At 37.8% G+C, this 25,866-nt stretch overlaps 1 protein-coding gene across 1 annotated transcript in view; it reads left to right on the top strand.

Annotated features, from left to right (window-relative positions):
* The window catches only part of mapk1 (mitogen-activated protein kinase 1), a 32,074-nt gene that overhangs the window by 3,666 nt on the left and 2,542 nt on the right, over positions 1 to 25,866 (top strand). Inside the window, exons 2-9 of the mRNA XM_056376013.1 lie at positions 15,422 to 15,604; positions 16,825 to 17,014; positions 17,349 to 17,465; positions 18,019 to 18,133; positions 19,111 to 19,242; positions 20,158 to 20,267; positions 20,456 to 20,584; positions 23,924 to 25,866. The exon at positions 23,924 to 25,866 is cut by the window's right edge and continues 2,542 nt beyond it. Coding sequence (XP_056231988.1) covers positions 15,422 to 15,604; positions 16,825 to 17,014; positions 17,349 to 17,465; positions 18,019 to 18,133; positions 19,111 to 19,242; positions 20,158 to 20,267; positions 20,456 to 20,572 — 964 coding nt within the window. The 3' untranslated portion in view covers positions 20,573 to 20,584; positions 23,924 to 25,866. The remainder of the gene's footprint in view (positions 1 to 15,421; positions 15,605 to 16,824; positions 17,015 to 17,348; positions 17,466 to 18,018; positions 18,134 to 19,110; positions 19,243 to 20,157; positions 20,268 to 20,455; positions 20,585 to 23,923) is intronic.

Below are 25,866 nucleotides of genomic sequence, written 5' to 3'. Positions count from 1 at the left end.
GTCCATTATGCTTGACTAAGGTTAAAGGGATCTGGCAAATAACAGCTTACAAAAAAACTTCATGTGCATTTAATGTGACCCCTTTTTTTTTTTTCTTTTACAAGCCCTTACACTAAATAAGCACCAACATAAACTGTTTAAGTGGATAATTTGAAGGAGAATTGAAATTCATTATCTTGGAGGTTCTTAAGGAGAAATTCAAATTATTTTGTTTCAAAGAATTCAATTACCATTTTCATCTTGTAGCCCTTAAATGATTATATTAACACTGTATACAAGCAGCAAATACAAGGTGTATAAAACAGTCCAGTGTTCTCCCAGTTTTACTGTAATCTTCACTCATCTGCACGTAAAAACCCAGTTCTTGACTTTCTGGTGTGCTCAGAGGCAGTTGGAGTGGGTGATGTGTTAGTCTCAGCCTCCTTGCACTTGTCTTGCTGTGCTCTTCTTCAGACTTGTGGTTTTCGCTCACTTGGTCATGTTGCTTTGATGTGCAGCAGCCAGAGAAAGTGGTGCAGTGTGTGCTTCATAGACGGCCCGCGGTTTGCATCTGAAATATTTCTAAATAGCCTCAGGTAGTTCTTCTTTATCTGGCTTTCTCATTTGTGCTAGCATTGCACCACTATAGAGCATATACAGGTTATCATCTTGTTAATGGCTTCACTTGCCGTCAACAAGCATTATGGCACAGAAAAGCTGCCTTCAAGCCTATATTTTGTTATATACATTTCATGCATAAAGACACATTTAACATAGAGGTTTTAAACAATATAAGAGAAGATCACAATTAAAGTTTTTACACATTTTTATTTGGTTAAAAATGAAGTTAAAATTCAAATGTATATTTTACAAGAACTCTGCTGCCAATTATTTTTGATTAAGTGATTAAAGGTTTTGGTCTGTGAAATATAAAGATACTAGTGAAAATAATTACAAACACCTTGTTTTCCAAAACCCCAAAATATCGAGTTTACTATTCTACACAAGAAAGAGAAGCAGCAAATCCTCCCATTTGAGATGCTGCGAATAGAAAATTTGAAAACTTTCCCCTTTTTTTTTTTTTTTTTGGGGCTTGAAAAATGACAAATTGTTGGAGCTGTACCTTGATTACACATTAGTCCTATAGTTGGAACTGTGATGCAGATATCTACACATGTGATGGTACATCTTGACTTTGTGTTACTGTGAAGCTAGGCTTGGCCGATATTTGATGGTATCAAATATTTTTCGTCATACGCAATATTTTCCATAGTATTGAAAAAAGTGTGTAGTAGCAGTATCGTTTATACCCGTTGTGCGACTTTCTGCATCAGACGAGCTTATTGCTTGGTCCATCTGTCTATTAAGAGCGTATAATGTGCAGCATGTATATATGTATATGTATGTATATACATTAACTACCTAAAAACTATCTTTCTATCTATCTAACTTTCTCCATTGTCTCCATGTCCTGCTTTTGGTTGCCTTTTTCTTTTCAATGTGCCGTCCTAAAGCATTTCAACTAACTGGATCACACAAAACATCACGCATAGAGAGGGAGGACAGTGTTGTATCAAAGATGCAAACTTGGTGGCCGAGGAGTTGCTGTCTATTGTCATGTCTGACTTTTGTTACTAAGGCTACATGATAAGCATCGTCTGTTTGCAGTGTCATAGCCATAGCTCTGACGTGTGTTGTAAAACCACATTCTAATAACATAATTACACAATTATAAAAGATTTGTTTGACACCAACATTTGATCTAAATTCTTCATTAGGGAGTGTGTTTATAGAGACACAATCAAGGTGACCTTTTGTTCCTCTATCTCAATGTATTTGCCTTTTAGAGAAGCTGAAACATGATAACAGGGTGTTTCTGTCTGAGAATATGAGCATTAAAATGGTGTAAAATAATTTTGCAAACATTATTTCATCAGAATTGTAGTTGTAGTGGTTGATTTAGTTTAATAATAGTGCAAATCTACATAGGAAAAGACTGGATTGGGGATTAAAAAGGTCAATATTCAAAGTTAGCTGCAGCAGCTATAGATATAAAACATGTGAAATTCAGAGTCTTAGGTTGTTTGCACAAAGAAGGTCTGCTACCCAGAATACTCTACAGAGTTTTGAGTTTGTGTTAGGATATGTGGTATTACAAAATCTGCTTGTGTTTGACTGTATGGTAAGAGGGCGGTCGACTGTGAGGCATGTCCGTGTCATTTTCAGAGTAGGCCTATTTTCGTTTTCAATAGCCTCTTGTTGATGGTAAGGCAGTTGCATGTCGGGGCTTTACAGCGGCTGAGGGCTGCACAGATTGACGTGTTGGAGCCTCTTCACACAAGCCTCGGTTGGTTTACGCCGTCTGCTTACACAATCACAAGATACTGTATCACCCTCAGTGATGATATTCAGAATCTGCCGTGGCGTACTCTGCCTTTTCAACCCGCCCACATGAACAGTTAGATCATGGGGGGATTGCTGCTGAAGTGGCTCCTGTTTATAAAAAAAGTTTTATAACTGAAAAGATTGGTGGAAGTTGGCAGGTTGTAAGACAGAGAACAATGGGATGGCATCTCATTGCTTCTGCTTGGGAAAATTTTTTTAGTTTTTTAAATGTTGCTGGATCGGTTCATCATTACAATCGATTCTGATATCTCCGGTAACAGGGCTCCATTTCCCCAAATTTAACATGTGTGTTAAGCATTGTGTGGAACTCTTTGAAATCCTTGTTATTTAACGAATCAGGAAGCCAGGAATTTCTGTGCCTCTAAAAACTAAATGAATGTAACTGTTTGGTGGAAATTACAGCTGAACGATCATCCTGCGGTCATTTTGACAGATGCAATATGAGTCAAGATTTTACTGGTAATGGTACATTTTTGAATTTCATTTTCACTTGGAAAAAAAAAAATATAAAAATGATGTAATTTTTGCTGTGGTCTGTGCCAAATAAGCATGTTCCCTCACGTTATTTGTGAGCTGACGGGTCCCAATCAAATCAAAAAAACTGCATTTCCTGTGGTTTGGATATTGCACTTGGTCATATTGTAGTTTTGATAATAACTAATTGTTCAGCCCCAGAGGAAATCTCACAGCTGTATTTAACATTGACCGGTTATGTCATGGCTGATACCTGATCTGCTTTTTACGATCATTATTGTTGCAGATAGTGATCCAGTGTATCGGATCGGTGCCTCCCAAGATAATTGACAGTAAGGAATGTAGATTTTACTAATATAGGTGGATTTGGCGCCATGTTTACTGTGGGTTTTTAACACGTTTGTTTGAGTTGTAATGCAGGTATAAAAAGCAGATTCATGTGAGCAGCATTTTGTCATTCAGCGCTCATAGTTGCAGTAAATCTGATGGGACCTGAACACATCATTAGAACTCAAATCAAGCTTTCTTTTAATTTGAAACCAGTTGGCCTAAAAGGTAAAGTTGTAAAAACTTTGTTTTGTTTTAGTTGTGCAACTAAGAGTTATTTTAATTCTCTTAATCATTCCATTATATTTAGACAATTAATTGTTTTAGAGCTGCAGTTGATTAGAAAATGAACACGAAATTTAAGAAAAAAAAAAAGTTTAAATTGTCTGATTTCAGCTTCTCAAAAAGCCAAATGTGGTAAATGATCCATGATAAAACAGAGAAAAACCAGCAAATGCTTCGGCCCCGTTTCTGTTTTCTTTACTTATGTGAAAAAAAGCATCATGAGATCAAGTTGTTACATAAGTCTGTGCTACAATATATGCACTAAATTTACATGCAGTCTGATAATGAGCATGTGTAGGGTCCAGGCAAAGCTCCACGGGACATTTTGTTTTGGTTTAATTTTATAATTTAACTAATTTAACTAACTAACTTGATTTAACTTAAATTATCAAAACAAATATTGGTATTGGCCACCACTGATACATTTCATATACAGTAAACTCATCTTTAGTTAACATTTCATTATAAACTGTGACTTTTAATTAAATGTTGTTGTCACCCGTGTGATATCGACTCCTTGACCATCCTGATTCTCCACTGTTGCTGATGCTCCGCTTCATCCTGCCATGAGCCGTCCTCTTGAAATGACACCGTGACGCCCATCTCCATGGCAACCCCTCTGCCTCTGACATCAGTACCACCACTCCACAGCCAATGGGAAAGTGAAGGAGAGAATGAGAGCCTTGACACTCTGAGATCCTGTTGTGCAATTCAGAAGGAGATGTAATTTGTGTAATTTGGGTGATTACGCCTGCCAAGATGAACACAATGACTTCTGGTTCAACAAGCACGTAAACCATTCACGCACACTGCTGCTTGTTGCATTGAAGCCGATATCCATGTTCATCATCAGGGCCTGACATAATATTTTAGTGCTGCACTGTTGCTGCATCTTGGCCCCTTGTTGCATCCATGTATTTCTCAGGAAATCTAATCCAAGTGAGCACAAACCCTTCTGAATAAGTTACACACAGTTCTGTGTGTCTGTGTGTCTGTGTGTCTGTGTGTCTGTGTCTGTGTGTCTGTGTCTGTGTGTCTGTGTCTGTGTCTGTGTGTCTGTGTCTGTGTCTGTGAGGGGGAAACAATGATGTGATTGCATGCAAAGTAAAATTTGCATTAGTGGCCAGACGGCTTTGATGGTATCTCTTGGTCTCATTTTAATGTCACAGTATGCTTGCAGAAGTTGAGGTTGCATTTACATCTCCACACACACACACACACACACACACACACACACACACACACACACACACACACACACACACACACACACACACACGGGTGTTGTCATCTTTTAGATTAAGTTGTGCTGGACACGAAGCAATAATTAGTTATTACATCACTGACAAACTCAGGGAGGACCTTCCTCTTTTGTGCATGTTTTCCTGCCGCTGCAACTTTTGTCAAATGTTAAAATGCTGAAAAGACGAGCAACATAAGTGCCTACATGCACATGCAACATTGAAACAAGTTTTCTGTCTTTGAAATACCATGGGTCTTACCCCCTCTGTAGCTTAAAACATTCATGGTTATGTTTAGGTCGTTCATGGAGAGTCAGCAAACGGATGTGGTTGATTTTCTTGCAGGGTTGTAGTGAAAGTGAACAGTTGTAGAATTCTTCTCTCGCTCTCTTTTACAGTTTTCATGCTACACATCAGTTATTTTCATCTGTCATTTTTATATGTCATATTTAGTCTTTGAAATGACCAAAAATATCCAAGATGACACCTTCAGAAGTCTTGTTTTTCCAAACCCCAACATATTTAATTTAGAATAATATAAAAACAGAAAAATTGCAACTGTTCACATTGAAAAGCTCGAATCTGAGAGAAACGTTATTAAACAACTTTAATGAAAAGGTGCAATAAATGAAGATTGTTAATTGACTGGTCTATAAAATGTCAGAAAACTTTTTGCAGTTTCCTAAAACCCAAGGTGATGTCTTCAAATGTCTTGTTTGTCCAATCAGTCTAAAACCAAAAGATAATTAATTTGCTGTCACATAAGACAAAGAAAAGCAGCATATTCTCACAATTATGAAGCTGAAACCAGTTTATGTTTGGTATTTTAGCTAGAAAAAATTACTTAAACAATGAATTAATTGTAAAAATAGTTGATACATTTTCTCTTAATCAGTTAATTGTTAAATTGACTACTTGTTTCAGTTGGTGTAAAGTTTAATTTTTGGTGGTGATCTTGTTGAGGAGGTGACTGTGACGCTAATCCAACAAGAAACATCTCGCATCGGTCAGATTAAATTCTCATTTATGGAGATGGACTGTAAATTTTCGGTTGCACAATACTATTAAGAAGTATTGTCCTATCAGCTCTTGTGTTAATTGTTCATCCTCATTCAGGGATACGAGAGAGTGCTTCATTTAATAGGCAGAATTTTGATGTATGCAAAATACCACCACGTGAATCTGGTTGAATGCAGAGACTCGGCTGGCGATGGAATCTATGACCTTGCTGATAACAAGCTCAAACATTGATAGCGAGGTTCAAGTGTTTGGTCAGCACTGGAAGTTACAAAGCAGTTACACAGTATATGGGAGTGGCAGCGTGCTTTTAGGCAGAGGAATAAAGGAAAGAAAAAAGATAAGTGCTTTTTCTAGGAGGGCTGCTGTACTTAGACAGTGCTGTATTCACAGTGTTTGTCTCTGTGTGGGCTACACTGCTTTCATCACTGGTGTGCCTCAGTCAGCAAACCTGTGTTTACCTTTAATACTCTCAGTAAACTGGGTGGTTATTGAGCAGTGCATCGGATGGAGTTGACATGCGTTTTAAGGTTTGCACAAAGGGGCCATTTCTTTTAATGTCAGTGAGGTTCTCTGTAATCAGTATGTCATTCAGCTTAGTTTACTTTAGGGTTTCAGGTAAATTAACTGCATAAATTCAGTCTGATGCTATGCTAGTAGCCGCGATAACGGATTCAAACGTAAGGTATGGACAGAATAAGGACAAGTGTGAATTTCTAAGCATTAGTTTTCACATCTGTATTTAGCGCTATTTGTTCTTGTGCTGTCTGTTTTAAGCCTGTTGTGTAACCTAGCTGCTATCTGAAGAAACCAGAAAAGTGTGCTGCTGTGCAGTCATAATGACTGAAAACAATACAACACACAACAACAACTGCTGTCATGGCAAACAGGGTTGATAAAGCACAGATCTGCTCATAAGAGTCGGTGTAAGAATGAGGCGCTAAGACAACGACAACAGGGAAATTTACATATTTATATGTGGCTTACCAACTAACCATTATTTTTATTGATTAATCTGCTGATTATTTATTGGTATAATTGAAGACTTTTTATTTATTTTTAATTTATTGATTTTTCAACACATGCAGATTACAGCATTTCCATTTACTAATCTAGTGTGACACCAAGTAACTCACATCGCTAATTATGCAACATGTTTTAAGGGCAGCTTGTCATATTTGTACTTTCACTTTCTTACAGTCATGATTTTCTTTCAGGCTACACCCAACATTTATTTTCATTTCATTCATTTTCCACAGACCAAGGTGAGGCCTCTAAATGTCTTGTTTTGTCTGACCAACAGAGTCCAAAATCCATAGATACTCAGTTTATCATCATTTATCACAAAGAAAAGCATCAAATCCTCATATTTGAGAAGCTGGAAATATTTTACATTTTGACTAAAATGATTATTTGATTGTCAAAATAGTGACAGATTAATTTTCTCTCAATCGACTAATGTATTACTTGACTAATCTCACATTTGAGAAACTATTTCCAGCTTCCCAAATGTGAGGATTTGATGGTTTCCTTTGTCATATATGATAGTAAAGTAAATAAATTTGGGCTTGGACTTGTGGTTTTTAAAATTCAGGCGGAAACAAATCACTATTTTCATGGTCTATTAATCTGCTGATTATCTTATTGTTTGATATTATCATTACTGGGTTAGTTTTTCGGTCTATAAAACATTACAAAATAGTAAAAAATTACAATTAAGGTCAGAATTTTCCAGAGCACAAAGTTAAGTTTTCTATATACTGGTATTGATGTAAGTAATTTAAATATCATGTCAGGTTTCATCATGCAGCCAAGATGGGTAAGCCATCCAGATCTTGCAGAGGTGGACATAATAAACAGCAAAAGATGTATGCACTTTTATAAAATAAAACATTAACCCGAGTATGAGTTGGATGCTGCCCTGTGACAAAATACTACATACGACAGCGAGGATCTATAAAGAGTAACATCAAACATCAATGCATGTTGTGTGCACAGTGCAAGGAGGGAAAAGTTGCTTCCTCCAATTCACTTCCTCAGAGTTTCTTCAGTCTGTGAAGGTTTCAGAAAGTCTCAAAGCACTGAAGTAAGTTTCTTGTAAAACGAAAACAAAGCCTTAAAAGTTATTACAAAGTCTTAAATTTAACTTCCGTCTCAAATCTGGTCTTTTTCCTGTTGTAGGCAGTAATATTAGATATAAAATATTTGGTTATGTGATTATATGCTGTCAGGAGATGTAACACCTACTGTAAGACTACAAGTGAGATCGTTGTGACAGTGGGTTTTGTAACTCTTTTCTGTGGAGTTTCAGTGGGCGCCGTCAGACCTGCAGCAAACGCTGTCACTGCTGCCGCTACAGCAGCTGGGAAGCTTTAAATTTTATTCTACATTGTATTAAGAGGATCTTAAGAGTCTAAAGTTTAACCCGATGAACCCTACAGAAGCCCTGTGAAGTGAAACAAATGGATTTGTGTAGTTGTGCAGTTTTCTAGTGAAGGCAGGAAAAGAAAAAAGTAGCAACCACATCAAGGCAACATTTGAATAGTGTAAGAAGTGTCCATTGTATGTTGCTGTGGAGCTTATTTTAATACGCATTCTGCAGACGGCGGGTTTCCAGTCCATCGCAGAGCTAAAATATCACAGAGCTCATCTTGTCATACAGCCATTCAAGGTTTGATTGTAATGTTCTTGTAAACACAAACACCTTGCAGTCAACTGATTATAGCTGTTAGTATGCACAGTAACAGGATGTGTATCGTGATGATAAAAAGACACAGATAAATCCTTAAGGGACCAAACATGAAAAGCAGAATTTATTTACATCTTGAGTATGTGCTTTCTTTTTTTTTTTTTTTTACTTGGCTTAATACCTTTGTGATAAAAATCTTTCTTTGTTCTGCTTAAAGCTAATAAGGTGATATTGGTTGAACACACAACAACGGAAACCTCTTAGTGATAGAAAGTGATTTATCTCAGCTCTGAGAAAGATTTAACTAATTGATCTTTGTGCAGAAATAGAATATGGATGAAGTATAACAGAATATATGTCGAAGCAAATGAAATGTAGAATAAGTACGAGAAAAAAAAAATCAGTTCACATAGTAAAATCTGTGAGTCTGGGATTAAAATCATGTCAAGTGGATTACTGGTAGGGAAATATGGGGAAGAAACAATATAAATGTACGGGTAAGGTTACATTATGCAGCTTACATTTGAAATGGCAGTTTTTCATCATCATTTAATCATTTGGTCCATAGAATATCTAAAAAATAGTAGAAAATAGCCCAATAGTTTCTCAGAGCACAAAGTGATGTTTTCAGTTGTCTTGTTTTGTCTGACCAATGGTCCAAAATTTGTTGATATTTAGTTCACAATGGTAACAGAACAGAAAGTACCAAAACTTCCAATGTAAAAGTTTAAAAGACATGCAGTTTGTTCGAATAAATCTGAATCTCTAACCGTTGATGGCGTTCTGGCGTTCTTCTGACAGGTGGCATACTGAAGCTGAGTATGCTGAATAGTTGTCAGTCAGACGAATGGACTTTGTGGGCAGATTTGTTGTTGAATGTTACGACGGCTGCTTTATACAGAGTCGACAAAGTTGTGATTGTCTTGCTCAGGACAGCTTTGCTCGCTAGTGTCCTCTATTGTCGTAGCAAACAACGCAACATTACTAGCTTGATTGGCCATAGATCAAGCCGACAGTGTAATTTAAGAGCATCCTTTGCTGGATGACTAGACTGTAAACTGTCAAATATTCGATTGTATTCCCCCAACATTCGAATGAATGTTCGAATTTAGAATAAAAAGTGACAGCAACTAGATGTTGTAGATACGTTTTCTGACAATTGACCCATCTAATTGAATATTAAATATTCAATTAGATATTAAATAAATATTAATATATTTTCATTTCATGCACATTTCAATCATTCAACCTTGTAGGTAATTTTTTAAAAAAATAAAAATACCTAATATTTGGATTTTAAGTCCTCAATTGTGAGAATGTGCTGATTTCTTTGTCTTGCATGGTATTAAACTGAATGTCTTGGGCTGCTCTCAGACAAAACAAGCAAACACTGTCTGGAAAATTGTTTGTGGATGTGATTTGCATGATAAATTAATTATATACTGTTGTGAAAAAAAAAAATCTTAAATTTGACTTTGTGAACCCTGCAGAAATCCTGAAACAGCAAAATGCAGAGAGCCTCTAATCCTGCAGTACCACTGCTTAATGCAACAGACAAACAGCCTTACTGCACACTAGTGTGTTGTTTGAAGCCTGTCCTTCTAACCTGACACTCTGATTTCTTCGCAAACCATTGGACTGTGCGATGTCTGTCTAGTTGGTGCATGGACGTCATATCTGCTCTTTCTCTGTACATGTTGCCCTAAAGCACAGTGAGTTTTTCCCCTTCTTCCTTCAACCCAACCCCGTGAACACTGTCATGGTAACAGCCCTATTGCATAACACAGCGGCTGCAGTGTCAAGCCTTGTATTTCCATCTCCTTGGAAACAGAGCCCCCCTCCTCTCTTTCTTCACTCCCCCCTGCCCCCCCTCCACGCTCCTTAGCATGCTCAGAAAACAGTGCAGAAGCAGAGGAAACAGGGAAGTAATCTCAGTATATTCTGTTCAATATGCACAGAAGAGACCACAGTACAGCTCTCTTCATCAGAGCATCTTTATCACTGAAAGTATGTCATTTAAATTACAATCTGTGACACTAATACATTTACTAAAGGTGCCTTCAAAAGTGTGACATAGGGTTTCTATAGCTAGATTTACAATATAATAATAATAATAATGATAATAATGATGATAAGTGCTACATGAATAAACCAAAGTACAAAGGACTTTAGAAAAACAAAATGCATAAAGAAAAGAAAAACATACATATCCCAAATTAATTTTGGAACATAAACCAAACCAACCTTGCTATAAAACTTAAATGTAGCACACACATGCAGATAAGTTTAGAAAAGGTTGTAAAAAGGCTTACTATAAAAGTATAATTTCAGAAGTAATATACAAGACAAAATGCAATTCAAAAGAAGTTACTGAACACGTCAATGAAAATGTTTCAGAAGCAAATTAAAAGATACTACAGCTGATTAGTCGATTGACAGATAATTGTTTCACATGTGAAGGCGGGACCTTGGGCTGTTGCTAATTCCAACAGCCACTTTTCACTTTTTCTGACATTTTCTAGACAAAACAAATGATCGATAAGTCTAGAAAATATTCTGCACATTAATCGATAATGAAAATACTTGTCAGTTGGAGCGCTGGAGGACACTGATTTTTGCAAGTAATTTATCTGAAGTTACCAAGAGGTCAGAAGACAGGACTATACACCTTTTTTTGTAATAGTGTAGCTTTTTATTTATCATGCAAATCTGGCCCCAACAAGTTAATAAGTTAACATCTACAGATAACTTGTTGTGTGCAGCCAAAATTCTTGCGCTTGTTACAAAAAGTATTCACATTTGAAGAGGCGGAAGCAGTGAATTTTGGGCATTTCTGCTTGTTTTTGGTGGATTCATTTTCTCCTGATTTGACTAATTGGTTAATCTCTACCTTCGTCCAAGCATCAGTGTGTTGCATGCAACCTCTTAAGTATAGCAACAAAACATAAGTAGTCCTTTGCCTGCTTCCTCACACGGGGGCATTACAGTCGGCTGTGTAAGACGGGTGCCGCTGTCAGCTGAATGTGAGTGTTCAGCCAGAAATTTACATCAGTAACGAAACCACGATCAAAGTCATCGCTTTTATTTCAAAAGTCCTGAGTCCCGGAGAGCAGCAGCCTCACAAATGAAAGTCCAGTGATAAGGCTGAGACTCTCCCAGTACACTGATACTACACACTCAACTCGGTGTACTTTGTACTTCCTCAAAACGTTCCTTGTGTTACATGTCTGGACAAACTAACAAGGAACTGAAGGGCTTGCCTCAGTAAACATGGTGAAATGTAGTGTGAACAAAGATTGTCCTCACTTCTCTCTGCACTAAACGGAGCCACTGACGTCCTTTTCATTACCTCCCGTACCAACGACTTGTGTGTGTGAGGATTCTGCAGCAAATGAGACAGTTACACAACACTCATTTTTAAATTACATGTGTTGTTAAATTGATGAATGGGTTATGAATATGGCTCCAGCTATCATTCACCTGTGAATTATTTTGAATTTTTTAATCATTATTTTGAATCATAGGGTTAATAGTTTAACAGTTGGAAAAAAGGTCTGTAATAACACAATAAAAACTGCCTGTTAACATTTCCCCAGGAACCTAAAGACACCATCACTTTGGCTAACAAAGAGTATAACCCATTATAGGCTGATGTTTTTTCATTCCAACACATTATTATAGTTTGAATACTTATTTTTGTCCTACATTCTCAATTTCAATAGAAACTGAATATGATTACTGTCAGACTGCATTAGTTTTAGCTAGGTGGAGCTAATAAACCGACAGCAGAGTGTTTGTATTTGATCTATATGAAGAATTTTTTGCCAAATTGCGAATTTGTTCTCATACACTTGGAGATGGCATAGCATTGTAAAGACATTTTCTTTGTGACTTTATATCATGCGTGAGAAAATATTGTGCTGTGTCAAATGCTGGTGGAGGCTGCACCATTGACTGTGAGGATACAGTATGTCTGTGCCAAACTGGCTCTGTCCTGGATCAGACTTCAGCTTTGAATACATGAGGGTATCTACTGGTGTAGAGCAGTTACATGGAGAACTGTTTCCTCCCACACACACGCACACACACTCCCACACACACACACACACACACACACACACACACACACACTCCCTCTCCCTCTCCCTCTCCTCTCACACAAGTGGAAAGGAAGGTCACTCATATTTCCCTCGCAGAAGGCTGGCACACTTGTGTTTACATTTCATTCCCTACACCCTTCATCACTATAGCAACTCATTTTCTTATTTTGTCATACTGTGTGGGTGCTGTTCAGTCATTTCTGTTGTTTGTAATGTGCAGAAATAAGGCCATGCATGTAAATGATGAATCTGGAGAACTTAAGGAAACCATTAATAATGCAAGTTTTCTCAATTTGTCATCCTGCAGTTACAGCTGTGTTAAGCAATTTTGGTTTTTAAGATGGCAGCAAAGTTGCAACAGATTGAGGTAGAGATCCAGAAAGTCTTGGGAAGCTGGCAACAGTCATTTGCATTTGTTGGCGGTGGTTGAACAGTTGGACTTGGTTTTGATGTGTCATTTCCTGTGCACTGAAGACGTCTGGCCAGTTTGTGAATCCAGAAGCAGAATAGAAATTGTCATTTCTTGTGACAGACTTGAAAATAGGTGGATTTCTGTAACCATACAAAAAACCCCAAATTATATGAACGTATTAAGTTGCCGAATTTGAAGGCAACACCCATACATCTTTTGATTCTTGTTTCATTTTTTTGGGAAACAATACTGACACAACAGGTTTTTGGAGTTAAAGTTGGCGTGCAAGCTGCAGGTTTATACCATAGTGTGGGAATTGAAAATATCTCAGGCTGAGGGAGCATGAGAAAGTTGAAACAGCGAGTGGAAAGAGCCTGAAATTCAACAGTGTGTAGACATGTCTGTACCTGGAATGATTTCTATAGTGTGGAGGAGGTGTCTCATTACAGGCAGCGCCAAGATTTTAAAGTGGAAGTGAACAATTAGCCCTCTGGGTATAGACGCACTCGGACAATCAGTCAGACATTTTTTTTTTTTTTTTTTACACATTTTTTATAACAATAACTTTTTGTTGGTTTTCTTTTTTTTTAATATCATTTTGCTCGGAATCATGATTATTGTCATAATGTGTCCTAACCCTCAAAACACACCTGAACCTGCTGGCCGCTAGAGACATGGTAGCACAATGTCAATCAATTTAAAACATGCAGAGTAAACAAAACACAGTGCTCTCAAAGGATTGTAGGGAACATTTTAGCACTTGATGATGCTTCACCTCTATAAAGAAAAGACCTGCAGGCAAAAACCTTTCCTGATTTACAGCACATTTTTCTCCCCTTTATGTCTTTATGCTGGTATTTTTTTCCTGTTTACATCTCATCTCAACTTTTTCTAGCTAATGGCCGACATGTCTCCTCATGAAAGATTTAGTGAGTATTAAGAGCAAATATGTATTTTTTGAGTCTGAATATTGTTAGTAAACCATCAGATTTTTTCTTTTTATATCCAACACTTGCATTATGAGAAAAAAAATCATTTTAGCACTATATTTGACACCAGTCTCTCTCACTTTGAAAAACCAGACATTGACAGTAAATCACCTCTGTTGTGAAGTTATGCGTGATATGAAAGGCACATTCCTTCTAAGCTTTGTGCATTAACTTATTGACCCTTCTCTGGGTCTGGCTTTATTGTGAGATCTGCCAGACCCAGGAACCCCATGCATGCAAACATGCTTCATCATTTCCTGTTTACATTGCACTTTTCTTTATTGGATTTCAGATGCCAGTAGAGCAGAATGGGGCTGAGCTGCCTGCTTACATTCACACTCACTCCGTCATATGAATTGTTACATTATGGGCAATGTTGAAAGGAAAATTAGCGAACACACTTTGCACACAGTGACATGTTTCGTTTGCGAGGCTGTGTAGCGTGTACATACAGAAGTGCCAAATTCATGCAACTCTGGTCATTAAAATCCTGGAGTTTGGCAATTTATTAATAACTAAATTTAAAGTAGTGAAGTTGTGAAGAGCTGTGGCATTGCGTGATCATATGCAATTTCACCGCATCCTCTCAGCAGGGCACAATCACTCTGACCTGCCGTATTATAGACCTGAAACCAAGCAGTGATGATCTGTGAACTCAACTGAGCTGTGTGTCATCGAGCTAAACCAAACGGCTGTGGCCATTATCTTCTTTTATCTGACAGATACTTGCAGCAGCCTCACTGTGCTAATGCTATTGCTTATGCATACATTTCCTGCTGTTACTACATCACATTCAGAGCTTTCCACTGGTAAACCACAGGACGGAAACAGCATTTGAATCAGCATCTGAAATCATAATTACTCGACTATGCAGAGGGCTTTTAATTTGAAACAGGGGGGGACAACCGACTGACTTGGCGGATTTCTATTAATCTTGTAACTTGTGTAAACTCACTCTACACATTTTAATCTGCGTTTCAGCATAACCAGAACCTGCAACTTGTATCCTCACAATGTTTGGATCAGTTGACTGTCCACAGAGTGTAAAATTGGACTGTCATGCCAGAACTCTAGGAGTCAGTTTGTTGATCGATCAGGTGATTAATCAAATGTTATGACCCCGCTCAAACTGCATGTAAAACTTATTACAAGTGTCTGTCAACATTATGGATAGGATTCCTATACACATACTTTTTTGTTTAACCAGAAACAGCCGTTCCACCACTAACAGACTTGACTGACAAAAGCAGTAATTTTACCTATTGAATCATGTGGGTTGCTGGTCAGCTGCTGCAGTTGCTGGGTGTAGCGTTCTCCCTCAATACTGCTCCGATTCTAAAGATTTTTATCAATCATTTACATCCTAAAACAAAAAAATAAGGACCTGGTTAAAAAAAAATCCCAAAGTTATCTTTTCAGTGAAGTTTTTCAGACAAGTCTGAATAATGTCTTGTTCCTTCTCCAGTGGTTTCTAATTGCTGGCTTTTTGTTTTTTAATTCAGCTCTGCCTATGACCGGGACAACAAGATCCGTGTGGCCATTAAGAAGATCAGCCCTTTTGAGCACCAGACGTACTGTCAGCGCACCCTGAGAGAGATCAAAATCCTTCTGCGCTTCAAACATGAGAACATCATCGGAATCAATGACATTATCCGCACACCGACCATCGACCAGATGAAGGACGTGTATCCTTTCACATACAGGTTGTAAAGTGTGTCATGTGCCTGCAGCTGAATTTATAACCTTCAGGTTGGGGCTTGATGGCATTTATATTTGAAGTTGACAGTGTGTTAAGATATTCGTATTTGACAGTTTTCCTCAAGTTTCTAATGCAGGAGTTTGAAATGATTTCTTTGTTTTATCAGTGAGGTTTGTCTTAGTCTCCAGTGTTTGTAGTTGAATAGGGGTTTTCAGTTGTATTTTATTGCATAATAGCCACCTGTCATCGTATATTTGGCAGAGACGCTCTTCACTGTAGCCCAGCAGCAACAGTAGCAAAGTGCTCGGGTCCATAGTCACTGTCATAATGCAGTTTTACACAATGTCTTACCTAAAACAAAACGGACACAGCTCCTCAGCTTATAGCTTCCTGCATGCCACATAACACAGCATTCATCCAAACACCGAAACAAAAACCTCTGCAGGTAGAAATCTTTCTTTCACAGAAATGAGCTTCTGGGTCCTTGTTAAACAACTTGTGGTGAAAGAGCTTATTTAGGGAAGTTGTAGATACAACATTAGTATGTTGTTGCTATAAGAACATCAACTCATTTAACCACATTGACAACTCCGGGACTTTGATATTGTACTGAATTGAGAAGTTACCCAAAATACTCATCATCATCATCATCATCATCATCATCATCAACAACAACAACAAAATCAAAATGTCTGAGCTGCATGATGCAAGGTTTTTCATTGTCTTTGCCTGCACCAGGAAACATAAATACAGTTTGTATACAGGAACTGGGCAATATCACCAAAAATCAATATTATTGTTAACTGAAAAATTTGCCGGCACATAATAACGATTAGTTTCATTATCGATCATTCTTCAGTTTATTTTATATATAGTTTATTAGTCTGTAAAATGGTAAAAAATAAAAATAAAAATAGCACTCACAAGTTCTCAGAGTTCATGTCGATGTCTTCAGTTTGCTAGTAATGATTTGATAGATGATATCTTATTAAATGCAGCTGTGCACAAGGTTTTTCATCCTCTCAGTGGAGCTTATATTCAGTCCTCATTGTAAAAATAAACAGAAAATAATGGATTATGACTTTGTTGACTAATCTGGACAGGATTAAGTTCTGTATTGCTTCCTGTAAATTGCCTCTATATTATTAGGAATGTGGTTTACGCTATATTAAAGTCAAAAGAGCTCTTTAACTCGGAACTGTGCAGATATATTGTCCAGGATCTCATGGAGACAGACCTGTACAAGCTCCTGAAGACTCAGCACCTGAGCAACGACCACATCTGCTACTTCCTCTACCAGATCCTACGAGGGCTCAAGTACATCCACTCTGCCAACGTCCTGCACCGCGACCTGAAGCCTTCCAACCTTCTGCTCAACACCACCTGTGATCTCAAGGTAGTGTCTCAAACAGATTTCCCAAATCTAGTCTTCCTTGTTGCAGAAAGACCTTTTTATTTTGGTGTCCTATAATGCTCTAAATACTTCCAAGGAAACACTGCATTGCACTATTTTCTGTCTGTGAAGTATTGTTATTAATAAAAAAGGATTAGTTAACTTACGCAATGCTAAAACACACATTTCATTACATGCGTTACTGACCCTCACGTTTGAGGAGGAAAGCATGAAAACTGATACATTAAAGATCAATATTATCATGACAAATACAAACCTGATCACGTGTCCTCTAGTGTTGCAGCCGTTCACTGTGTCGTCTCTCACCTCTCTGCAGATCTGTGACTTCGGTTTGGCTCGTGTGGCCGATCCCGACCACGATCACACTGGTTTCCTCACAGAGTATGTAGCCACTCGTTGGTACCGAGCACCTGAGATCATGCTCAACTCCAAGGTGAGCGCCCTCACCTGCCGTGACGTGTTGACATGTCAACAGTCGGGGATGAAAGGATGAGTTGAAAACGCTTGTTTTTGTTTCTTTGTTTGTTTTGCCACTCGAGTATTTTCACACGAGGACGATCTGATCTGTTTTTGGTTCACTCCTCAGTCCTGTATTTTAATTTAATGTTGGGGAAACGTGGACTATACAGGCGCAGTGTGTTTCTCTTGTTTATCGTCACGTCAGAGAATACAAACAAGAAAAACACGCTGCACCTGTATGTTAGATGTGTCTTGTATTTGATATCAGGTTACATTACAATGCTCCTACATTTTTAATTTAAATCTTAACTTTAGCTTTGAATCCTGCAGATAATCGAACACAGTTTAACAGTTAGAAGAGTGAGACACTAACACCAGAATAAAGGCTTTATTGTTCCTGCTACTTAATAATGTTACTTAATCCTGTTTGCATTCATCTCATTCTTTGTTAATGTCCACCAATTTATATTAAATTGACTTTATATACACTGTGGTCATGACTGTGTCTTTCTGCCCCTCCCTCTCAGGGCTACACCAAGTCCATAGACATCTGGTCAGTAGGTTGCATCCTGGCTGAGATGTTGTCCAACAGGCCAATCTTTCCTGGGAAGCACTACTTGGATCAGCTTAACCACATTTTGGGTAATTATTCTGTCACTGGTATTGTAGTACTATCCTTTAATTAATCAGCTTCAATCGTTTTTTGACATTTATTAGTCAAAATGTCAATTTGTTAGTTTAATCTGCAGATCATTTTCTCAATTAATCAATTAATGTTTACTATAAAGTATGGTCAGGGTTGCTGTAGGTGTAGGACTCTGAAAAACAGCGATCCTTGTATTTGAAGATGTGATACCATCACTCCTTCTGCGTTTTAAGAGACTTAAACGATTAATAAATTATCAAAACATAACATTCAGTCCGGTGTCATTTGTGTTAAAGCTCAAAGTAACAAACACCTGAACTTTTTATTATCAAACCTGCCATCATTTGTGTCGTTGATGTGAACGGGTGTTTTTAAATAAGAACAATATATTTTCACAAAAAGTACAGGTTTATTCCAGTCATTCTCAATTTATTCATTGTAAAAGCAGAATACATTATTTTTTCCATAATTATAATTATATTCTGAATCACTGATATTAGTTGAGTGTTTGCTATTAGATATAGTTATTTACTTTGAAATGATAGTGTTTATGTAGCTTAATGGTAAAAATCAGCTAATCTGGATAATAGATATTTAAAATAAGTATATCACAATAGTTGTGGCATATTTTAACAACTTCATGTTTTACTTTAAGTTGAGACAAATGCAGTGTCAGTGTAGTTTGCATAAAAGTTTGACAACTTTCGACTTGAGTTAAAATTTCACACTCTCTGTCAGTAGCAGCAGCTTCCTGGTTCCAGTCCATAGATACTGTAGCTGTTAATGTGCATTTAACAAGTTGTACTTTTTGTGTCTTGGTGCTAGACCACATATTGCTTCTCTCATCTGTCTTTTTTTTCTGTTGTAATTTTTGCTCAACAAAACGTCCTCACATAACTCAAGAACTTCTTGAGAATTAGTGTCTTTCATTTAGAGCTGTGCACTCAGAAAGTATTTCTTCTTTGTCCCTCAGGGATCCTGGGTTCTCCCTCTCAGGAGGATCTCAACTGCATCATCAACATTAAGGCCAGGAACTATCTGTTGTCGCTGCCTTTGCGCTGCAAAGTGCCGTGGAACCGCCTCTTCCCCAACGCTGATCCAAAAGGTCAGAAGCCTGGACAGCAACACAATTCCTGCTTATTTGTAGATCATCATGAAAGTTTCTGAGGTGATACTCAACCTATCTGCAGGCCTCGAAAAGTCTTAACGTCGGATATAAAATGTTTTTGTAAGTGACTGTGCTCTGTCAAGAGACGTTAAACACCTGTAACCTAAAGGTGGGATTGCTGCAGCGGTGGGTTGTGCACACAGAGTTTCAGTCAGTATCGGCTCATAATGGGAAAAGGTTGATGTTAGCAAAACTTAAATTAACATATCCACATATCATTTTAACTGATTAATCCTTCCATCCATTTTTTTGCCACATATCTTGGTCCAGGACACATTCATTTAATTAATTATATCATTAGAAATCATTGTTATACACTGCTGTGAAGAACTGATCAAATGTGATATAATTCTCGACCTTATTGTCCCCATCATACTTGGACATTCTGGCCAGTATGATTGTGAAAAAAGCATTAGATTTAATTTCATGTGGTATTAAATAAAACTCTTAAAGTCTCAAATTGAACTGTGTGAGCTCTGCAGGCTGCAGACAGGGGAGGGGTCACCTCTGCTAACCAACTTCCTGAGGGAATTCCTGCACAAAATATCACTTTATATCCACAGGCCAACAGGGAAAGAATGTAGGAAAGGATAGGGACATTCCAAGTGATGAAGGAAATGGGTGAATATGAATAAGAATTTATTGTTTTATCCTCAAGCTTCACTCACATTAAAACATCGTTGAGTCAAATGCTTTGAATTCTAGTGAGAGTGAAGCTTGGACAGGAGGGAGGTGCAACTAAAAATATGTAGATTTAATCCCTAATAGTTTGGTATCTTGCAGGAATATTAGATTTCAAATCAGTAATTTGTCAGTATTCACATTCTTGCTGTTGTGTTTTTTGTGCTGAAGCTCTGGACCTGTTGGACAAGATGTTGACCTTTAACCCTCACAAGAGGATCGAGGTGGAGGAGGCCCTGGCGCACCCTTACCTGGAGCAATATTACGACCCCACAGATGAGGTGAGACGGTGACGTTGGCCTGTTACATGTCAGCTTGTGCTAAACAGGCCTGTTGTCATGTTTTATACTTTCTAATGTTACAAAGGAATCTCTGAACGGTTCAGTTCAGAACAGATTGTTTTAGTGGTGATCAAGCTCAAGTCTCCACTGTACGTTTACGTCCACGTCTTCTCTGCCGCCCCGTGCAGCCTGTTGCTGAGGCTCCGTTTAAGTTTGACATGGAGCTGGACGACCTACCCAAAGAGACACTGAAGGAGCTCATCTTTGAAGAAACTGCGCGTTTCCAACCCGGCTTTAGGTCCTAACATCTCGCACAGGTAAGTCCTCATCACTGCAGTCCACAGTCTCGAACCTGAACACCAACATAAACCCGGAGAGGGACGGTGTTCAGAGCTGCAGGTACGGAACAATATCGCCGTTACCAGTACCGACGTTTTGAAACAGAGTTTCCAAGGTCGGAAAGATCAGGGAGATCCGCGTCATAGTCAGATGTTCCTGCCTCCGCTGCTTTAAAAACACAGAGGAGTTGAGAGTCCATCATGAAAACTACTTTACACTATAATGTTCCAAGTTAATGGTGTTTTTGCAGCTTTAAATTCTAATCTTAAATTTGACAACAACACTTAAGAGCTGAAGTAAGGACCTCACAGATACAGATTTAAATTTAGCTTGTGTAGAGTGTGAAGCAGAGGTACTTCACAAGGGCAACACCACTTTAAAACATTGTCTATGTGAACTGGCAGTTTAAAGGTACACCAACAAGTATAATTCTGTGTTATCGCTGTCTGTTTGTATTCAAAGCAAAACCTGAAACAGGTGCCTGTATTCAGATATTTTAAGTTGTAGCTGAGCCTCTGGAGGCAGGACTGACCTCTAGCTTTGAGAACAACATATCCAAAGATAAATGTAAGCCCTGAGGTGACTTGTTTCCTTTAGAAACTGACAGGAAATTTAAACGATAAAAAATGTATGTGACACAGTTTTATGGCACTTGAATGTTAAACACACGAATATCCTTGATTTGGAGGATTTCCACCAAACCACCATGTTTTATTTCAGAATGGACTCAGTTGTTCAGTTTGTTTAGAGAGACAGATTGTACCTCAATGCTGTTTTGTTTGTTTTCTACCATCTGAGCTGTGTCAAGTACAGAAAGCTGACTTCCAATGTCATAATCTTATTTACTAAATTTGTTAAAATCAAGTTCATGTTTAAAATTTAGTGTTTCTCAAACTGTCTGTGAGTGACCACTAGCAAGTAGTGTTTTTGTGTTTTTTGTTTTTATAATTTTACGTCCGAAATGATCAGATTGACATTTTTGACACAGTAATCTGCCCTGGGATTGCGCTAAATAATCGGAGTCTCTACCATAGTAATGTTTTTGCATTGTAATTCTTTATTCAAGGGATGAGCAGTTTCCCTGCCTTTATACTAAGTATAATTAGCTGCTCTGAGTTAGCGTGCTGTTAGACGAATATAAATCCTATAAGAAACATATTCATCTGATTGTAAGTGAAGATTCTTAATGCAGTTTCGGAGAGAGCGGAGGGTTAAAATATTGAATGAAAACACAAAATATCACTATTCTGTAGTGATAATTTTTTATACTATACTGTAGGTCAGAACAATCAATACTGGTCAAAACCTTTCGAAAACAAATACTGTTAAATATATCACACACGTTCCCTCCTGATCACTGCGAAACAGCAGCTGCTCCCTCACACGACCCTTGTTGTGATAATAACTATCAGCCTCTCATCTGCTTTTGTCTCAGCGTATGTAATTGCTGTGTTTGCTGGCTGCTGCATTGTGATGCATAACATGAGTCCGCTGGAAGGGACTGAATTAGAGCAGCACCAAGTAAATCAGACCGCTCTCTTTAAAGTGTATTCTGCACGTCATCATAAATTATGATTCATAATAACTTACCTCAGTATCTGTAACTCTTGTTAACGGAGCTGTAACTTCATAAATTATTAAAGAGGTTGCAGCTGCAATAACATGTTAATTAATATAATCCAGGTGAGTTGATAAATGTCTCATTAATGGGATCAAAGCAGAAGCCAAAGTTAATGGGAGGTTTATTAGATAAGATAATTATAAGATAATATTATATGTGTTTAATAATTGCTCACTTTTACAAGTATTAATTGGTTTAATTAAAAAAAATGTAAATAAGATTTTTTGTTAAGTTGCAGTGATGTTTCCTCAGTAATAAACATATAGCTGAATAAACGCCTCTTGACGGACTTGAACAAAAGCTGAATGTTACAAGCTTCACACAGATACAATGTGTGGCTGAGCTGTTGTACTGGATTGCATGACACTGCACAAAAAAGGGTTCGGGTTTTGTTTTGTATTTTGCTTATTTTGAATATTGGACAGGAAACAGAAAACATGCAAGAGTGATATTCAGTTTCCATCCAGACACAACAGCAAAATTCACAGTTTTGAATTTGAATTTGTCCCAAAGCAAATGTAAAATCTCTCATAAACTATCTATATTCTAATGATTATCAGCTGCAAAACAAAACATATTGTGTATACAGTATACAACAAAACTGAGTACGCCCCAGTGCAAAGTCCTTAAGGACCAGTGTGAAGGATTTAGTGGCATCTAGTGGTGAGGTTGCAGATTGCAAACAACTGAACACTCGATTACGTCGCCACTCCTTTTCTAAGCATGTGGAAGAAGCTGCGGTGGCCGTCAGGGAACGTGAATACGTTGAAGACCCTCCGTCCGTCCTGGGCTACTGTAGAAACATGACGCTCTAACGTGTCAGGCTCTGTGGAAGAGGTCCTGCTCATTCGAAGCTAACGAGAACACAACAGTTCTTAGTTTCAGGTGATTATACACTAATGAAATCATAATTATGAATATTATATTCAGCTTCTGTCAATAGATCCCCCTACGCCCTACACAGTGATCTTTTAAGTGATACAAAATCGTTGCATCTTAAGATAATTGTATTTAACTTGACGTGTTGAACATTTGATCTTATGTATAATACAAACCGACGGGTTAGATAGACTACATTGAAAATGCGGTTCCCAAGCTACAACCTCATTGCAACAGAAGTGAGAACACCTGTGTTGCAGTGGTCACAGGTGTAGGAGAGAGGACTATGAATTAACGTTTTTAAACCCAAATACCAAATGAAAAGACGACAAAGATCAAAGAGTTTTTAAAGGAGGAAAAAAAGTGAAAACTATGAAATGGTCAGGTAGATCCCCTGATTTGAATCCAATAATTCACCTTGTGGAGTAATTTTTAAAGTGGAAACAAGAGCAGCTGAAAAGAATCTTCTGTAAAGAACGGCAGAGCAGGAGGATCAAATCTGTCCTCAAAAATAAAGACCAATGTGCAAAACATTAAAATAAATAATTGAATGGAATCTCACTAATGAAGCTCGTACTGACTTTTGTTGCCATTGGGTCTTAAATATGAACTTTTGATCGCAGTTTAATTAGTCAAACATTTCTGTTTTTCAAATTAAGTGTCTTTGGATAAAAACAGATAACAGTGTATTAAGTGCACAAGATGTTTAATTAGTGATATTGATCAGGGTTGCACTCAGTCTCGTTGTAACTGTCACTATATCAATGACTGACATTAAATAGCTCTTCACACACGTCACTGTTTCTTCTCCCTCCAGATTGCTCTGTGGACTGGCTTCTGCGTTGCCACTGCTCCTCCCCGCCTCCACACTGTTGCTGTGACTTTTGTTTTGTTTTTGCTTTTGTTTTTTTCCCCCTCTCCTATTGTCCACATCACCTGGATTCCTTGGGTCTCACTCGTCAAGTCCACTTTGCTCAGGAATGGCGTCAGGAATCAATCAATCAATCAATCCTTCTCTGTCCCTTTTTCTTTTTCTTTTTTCTCTCTCTCCCTCTCCCTCTCTCTCTCTCTCTCTCTCTCTCTCCCCTCGGAGGTGAAGAGTAGGGGGGGTGTCACATCACAGCTTTTACAGTTTTGGGGGTGGTTTTTTGTGTTTGAAGCCAAGATAAACAATTTTTTGTGTGTCTCAAAGGCGTGTGGCTCTGGCTAATCCTATTCAAGACATTTTGATGTCAGTGATAGACTCGCTGTTGTGGTTTCTTTTTTGGTGCAACTGTCGTGGTTATAACTCTGCCTACATTGCACAAACAACAGTATATTACTTCTAAGAATCATTAAAAACAAAAGGTCTTTTGAATTTTCTAACCTTAGTTGCACTGTTACAAGGGATATCTCTTCTCTTTTTTCTCTCTTTATGTCTTTGGAAGAAAGGAAAAAACCCAAATGAAATTAACTGATTTATGCAATGAAATCACATAATCATCCAGAGACTTTGCAGGCCACAAGCCATCACTTTTGGTGTTGACGAGGATCAATATTTTATCAACGACCTTGTATTTAAATCCTTAAAACACTCACACAGAAGGCCCAAATGCAAATATATACATATACATATAAATATATATAAAGAGTCTTAAGATATTTTAATGCCAAGAGTGACGATAGAAGGGGAATCAAATGAATTTATAACCTTTTTTTTCTTATTATTAAAAACATTGAAAAAGAAACGCCCGTTTTCATTTCTCATTGGCTTCAGTAAGATGTCAGTTTGTGTGTAAATGCACCAAGTTACAAGGTGCGTCGGGAAGTTTCACCGTCAATTTCTGCCTTAGCCGTGAGAAACTAAAGCAAAAGTCAGTTTATTCCACACAAGTCTGTATGTACAGTCTGATATTTTTCATATTGGGGGGGGGGGCTGCTGCGTCAGGAATAAGAATTCACACAGAACACACTCGTTTCGTCTGGAAGAGTTATTGTGCCTCCCTTTTCGTCCTGTTTCGTGTCTTCTTTCTGTCTTTTTTTTTTTTTCTCTTAGGTCTCTGTTGATCTCTCTCTCTCTCTCTCTCTCTCTCTCTCTCTCTCTCTCTCTCTCTCTCTCTCTCTCTCTCTCTCTCTCTCTCTCTCTCTCGCGCCTTGTTAGAATAATACTGTGCCCTTTGCATGACTGTTATAAGCTCTGTATACAAAGACGACGATGTTAAGTGCCACACAAGCTGGGCAGATCTGCAGGGAGAGCGCCCAGGCTCTTTCTGTTCTACCCTTTGTGGTATATCACACCTCCCAGACACATGGTGCTTTTTGTCCGGTTTCTTTCTTCTTTTTTTTTGCCTCAGCGTTATCTTCATTTGTTTGTTTTTTTTGTTTGTTTTTTTGTCTCCATTGTCATTTATTTCAACAGGTTTCAATTGTGCATGCTAAGACGTCTTGTCGTGGTTGCAAATAGGAGAATAACCATATATCTGTATTTATACCAGTCACAAAAAAAACACAAAACATGTTGTTTCCTGAACCTGAAAATGGGATCCAGGCACGATACAGATGAAATGATACTTAAACATAACAAACCATGTTCTCCATTCAGTCCTTTGTAACTGTTTTTTTTTGTTTGTTTTTTTTTGCTTTGATTGCACATTTTCACACTGAAAACAGTCAGCAGTGTCAGTACCAGCAGACAACTGCAGTATAAATAAGAAAATGAAAATAAATAAATCCAGAACTGCAGCAGAAATCAAGACCATATTTTCACTTCTCGTCAGTAAC

The sequence above is a fragment of the Seriola aureovittata genome, chromosome 5 (assembly GCF_021018895.1).
Source record: "Seriola aureovittata isolate HTS-2021-v1 ecotype China chromosome 5, ASM2101889v1, whole genome shotgun sequence".
Classification (NCBI taxonomy): domain Eukaryota; kingdom Metazoa; phylum Chordata; class Actinopteri; order Carangiformes; family Carangidae; genus Seriola; species Seriola aureovittata.
The sequence above is the reverse complement of the archived record's forward strand: the minus strand, read 5'-3'. Positions and strand labels throughout refer to the sequence as shown.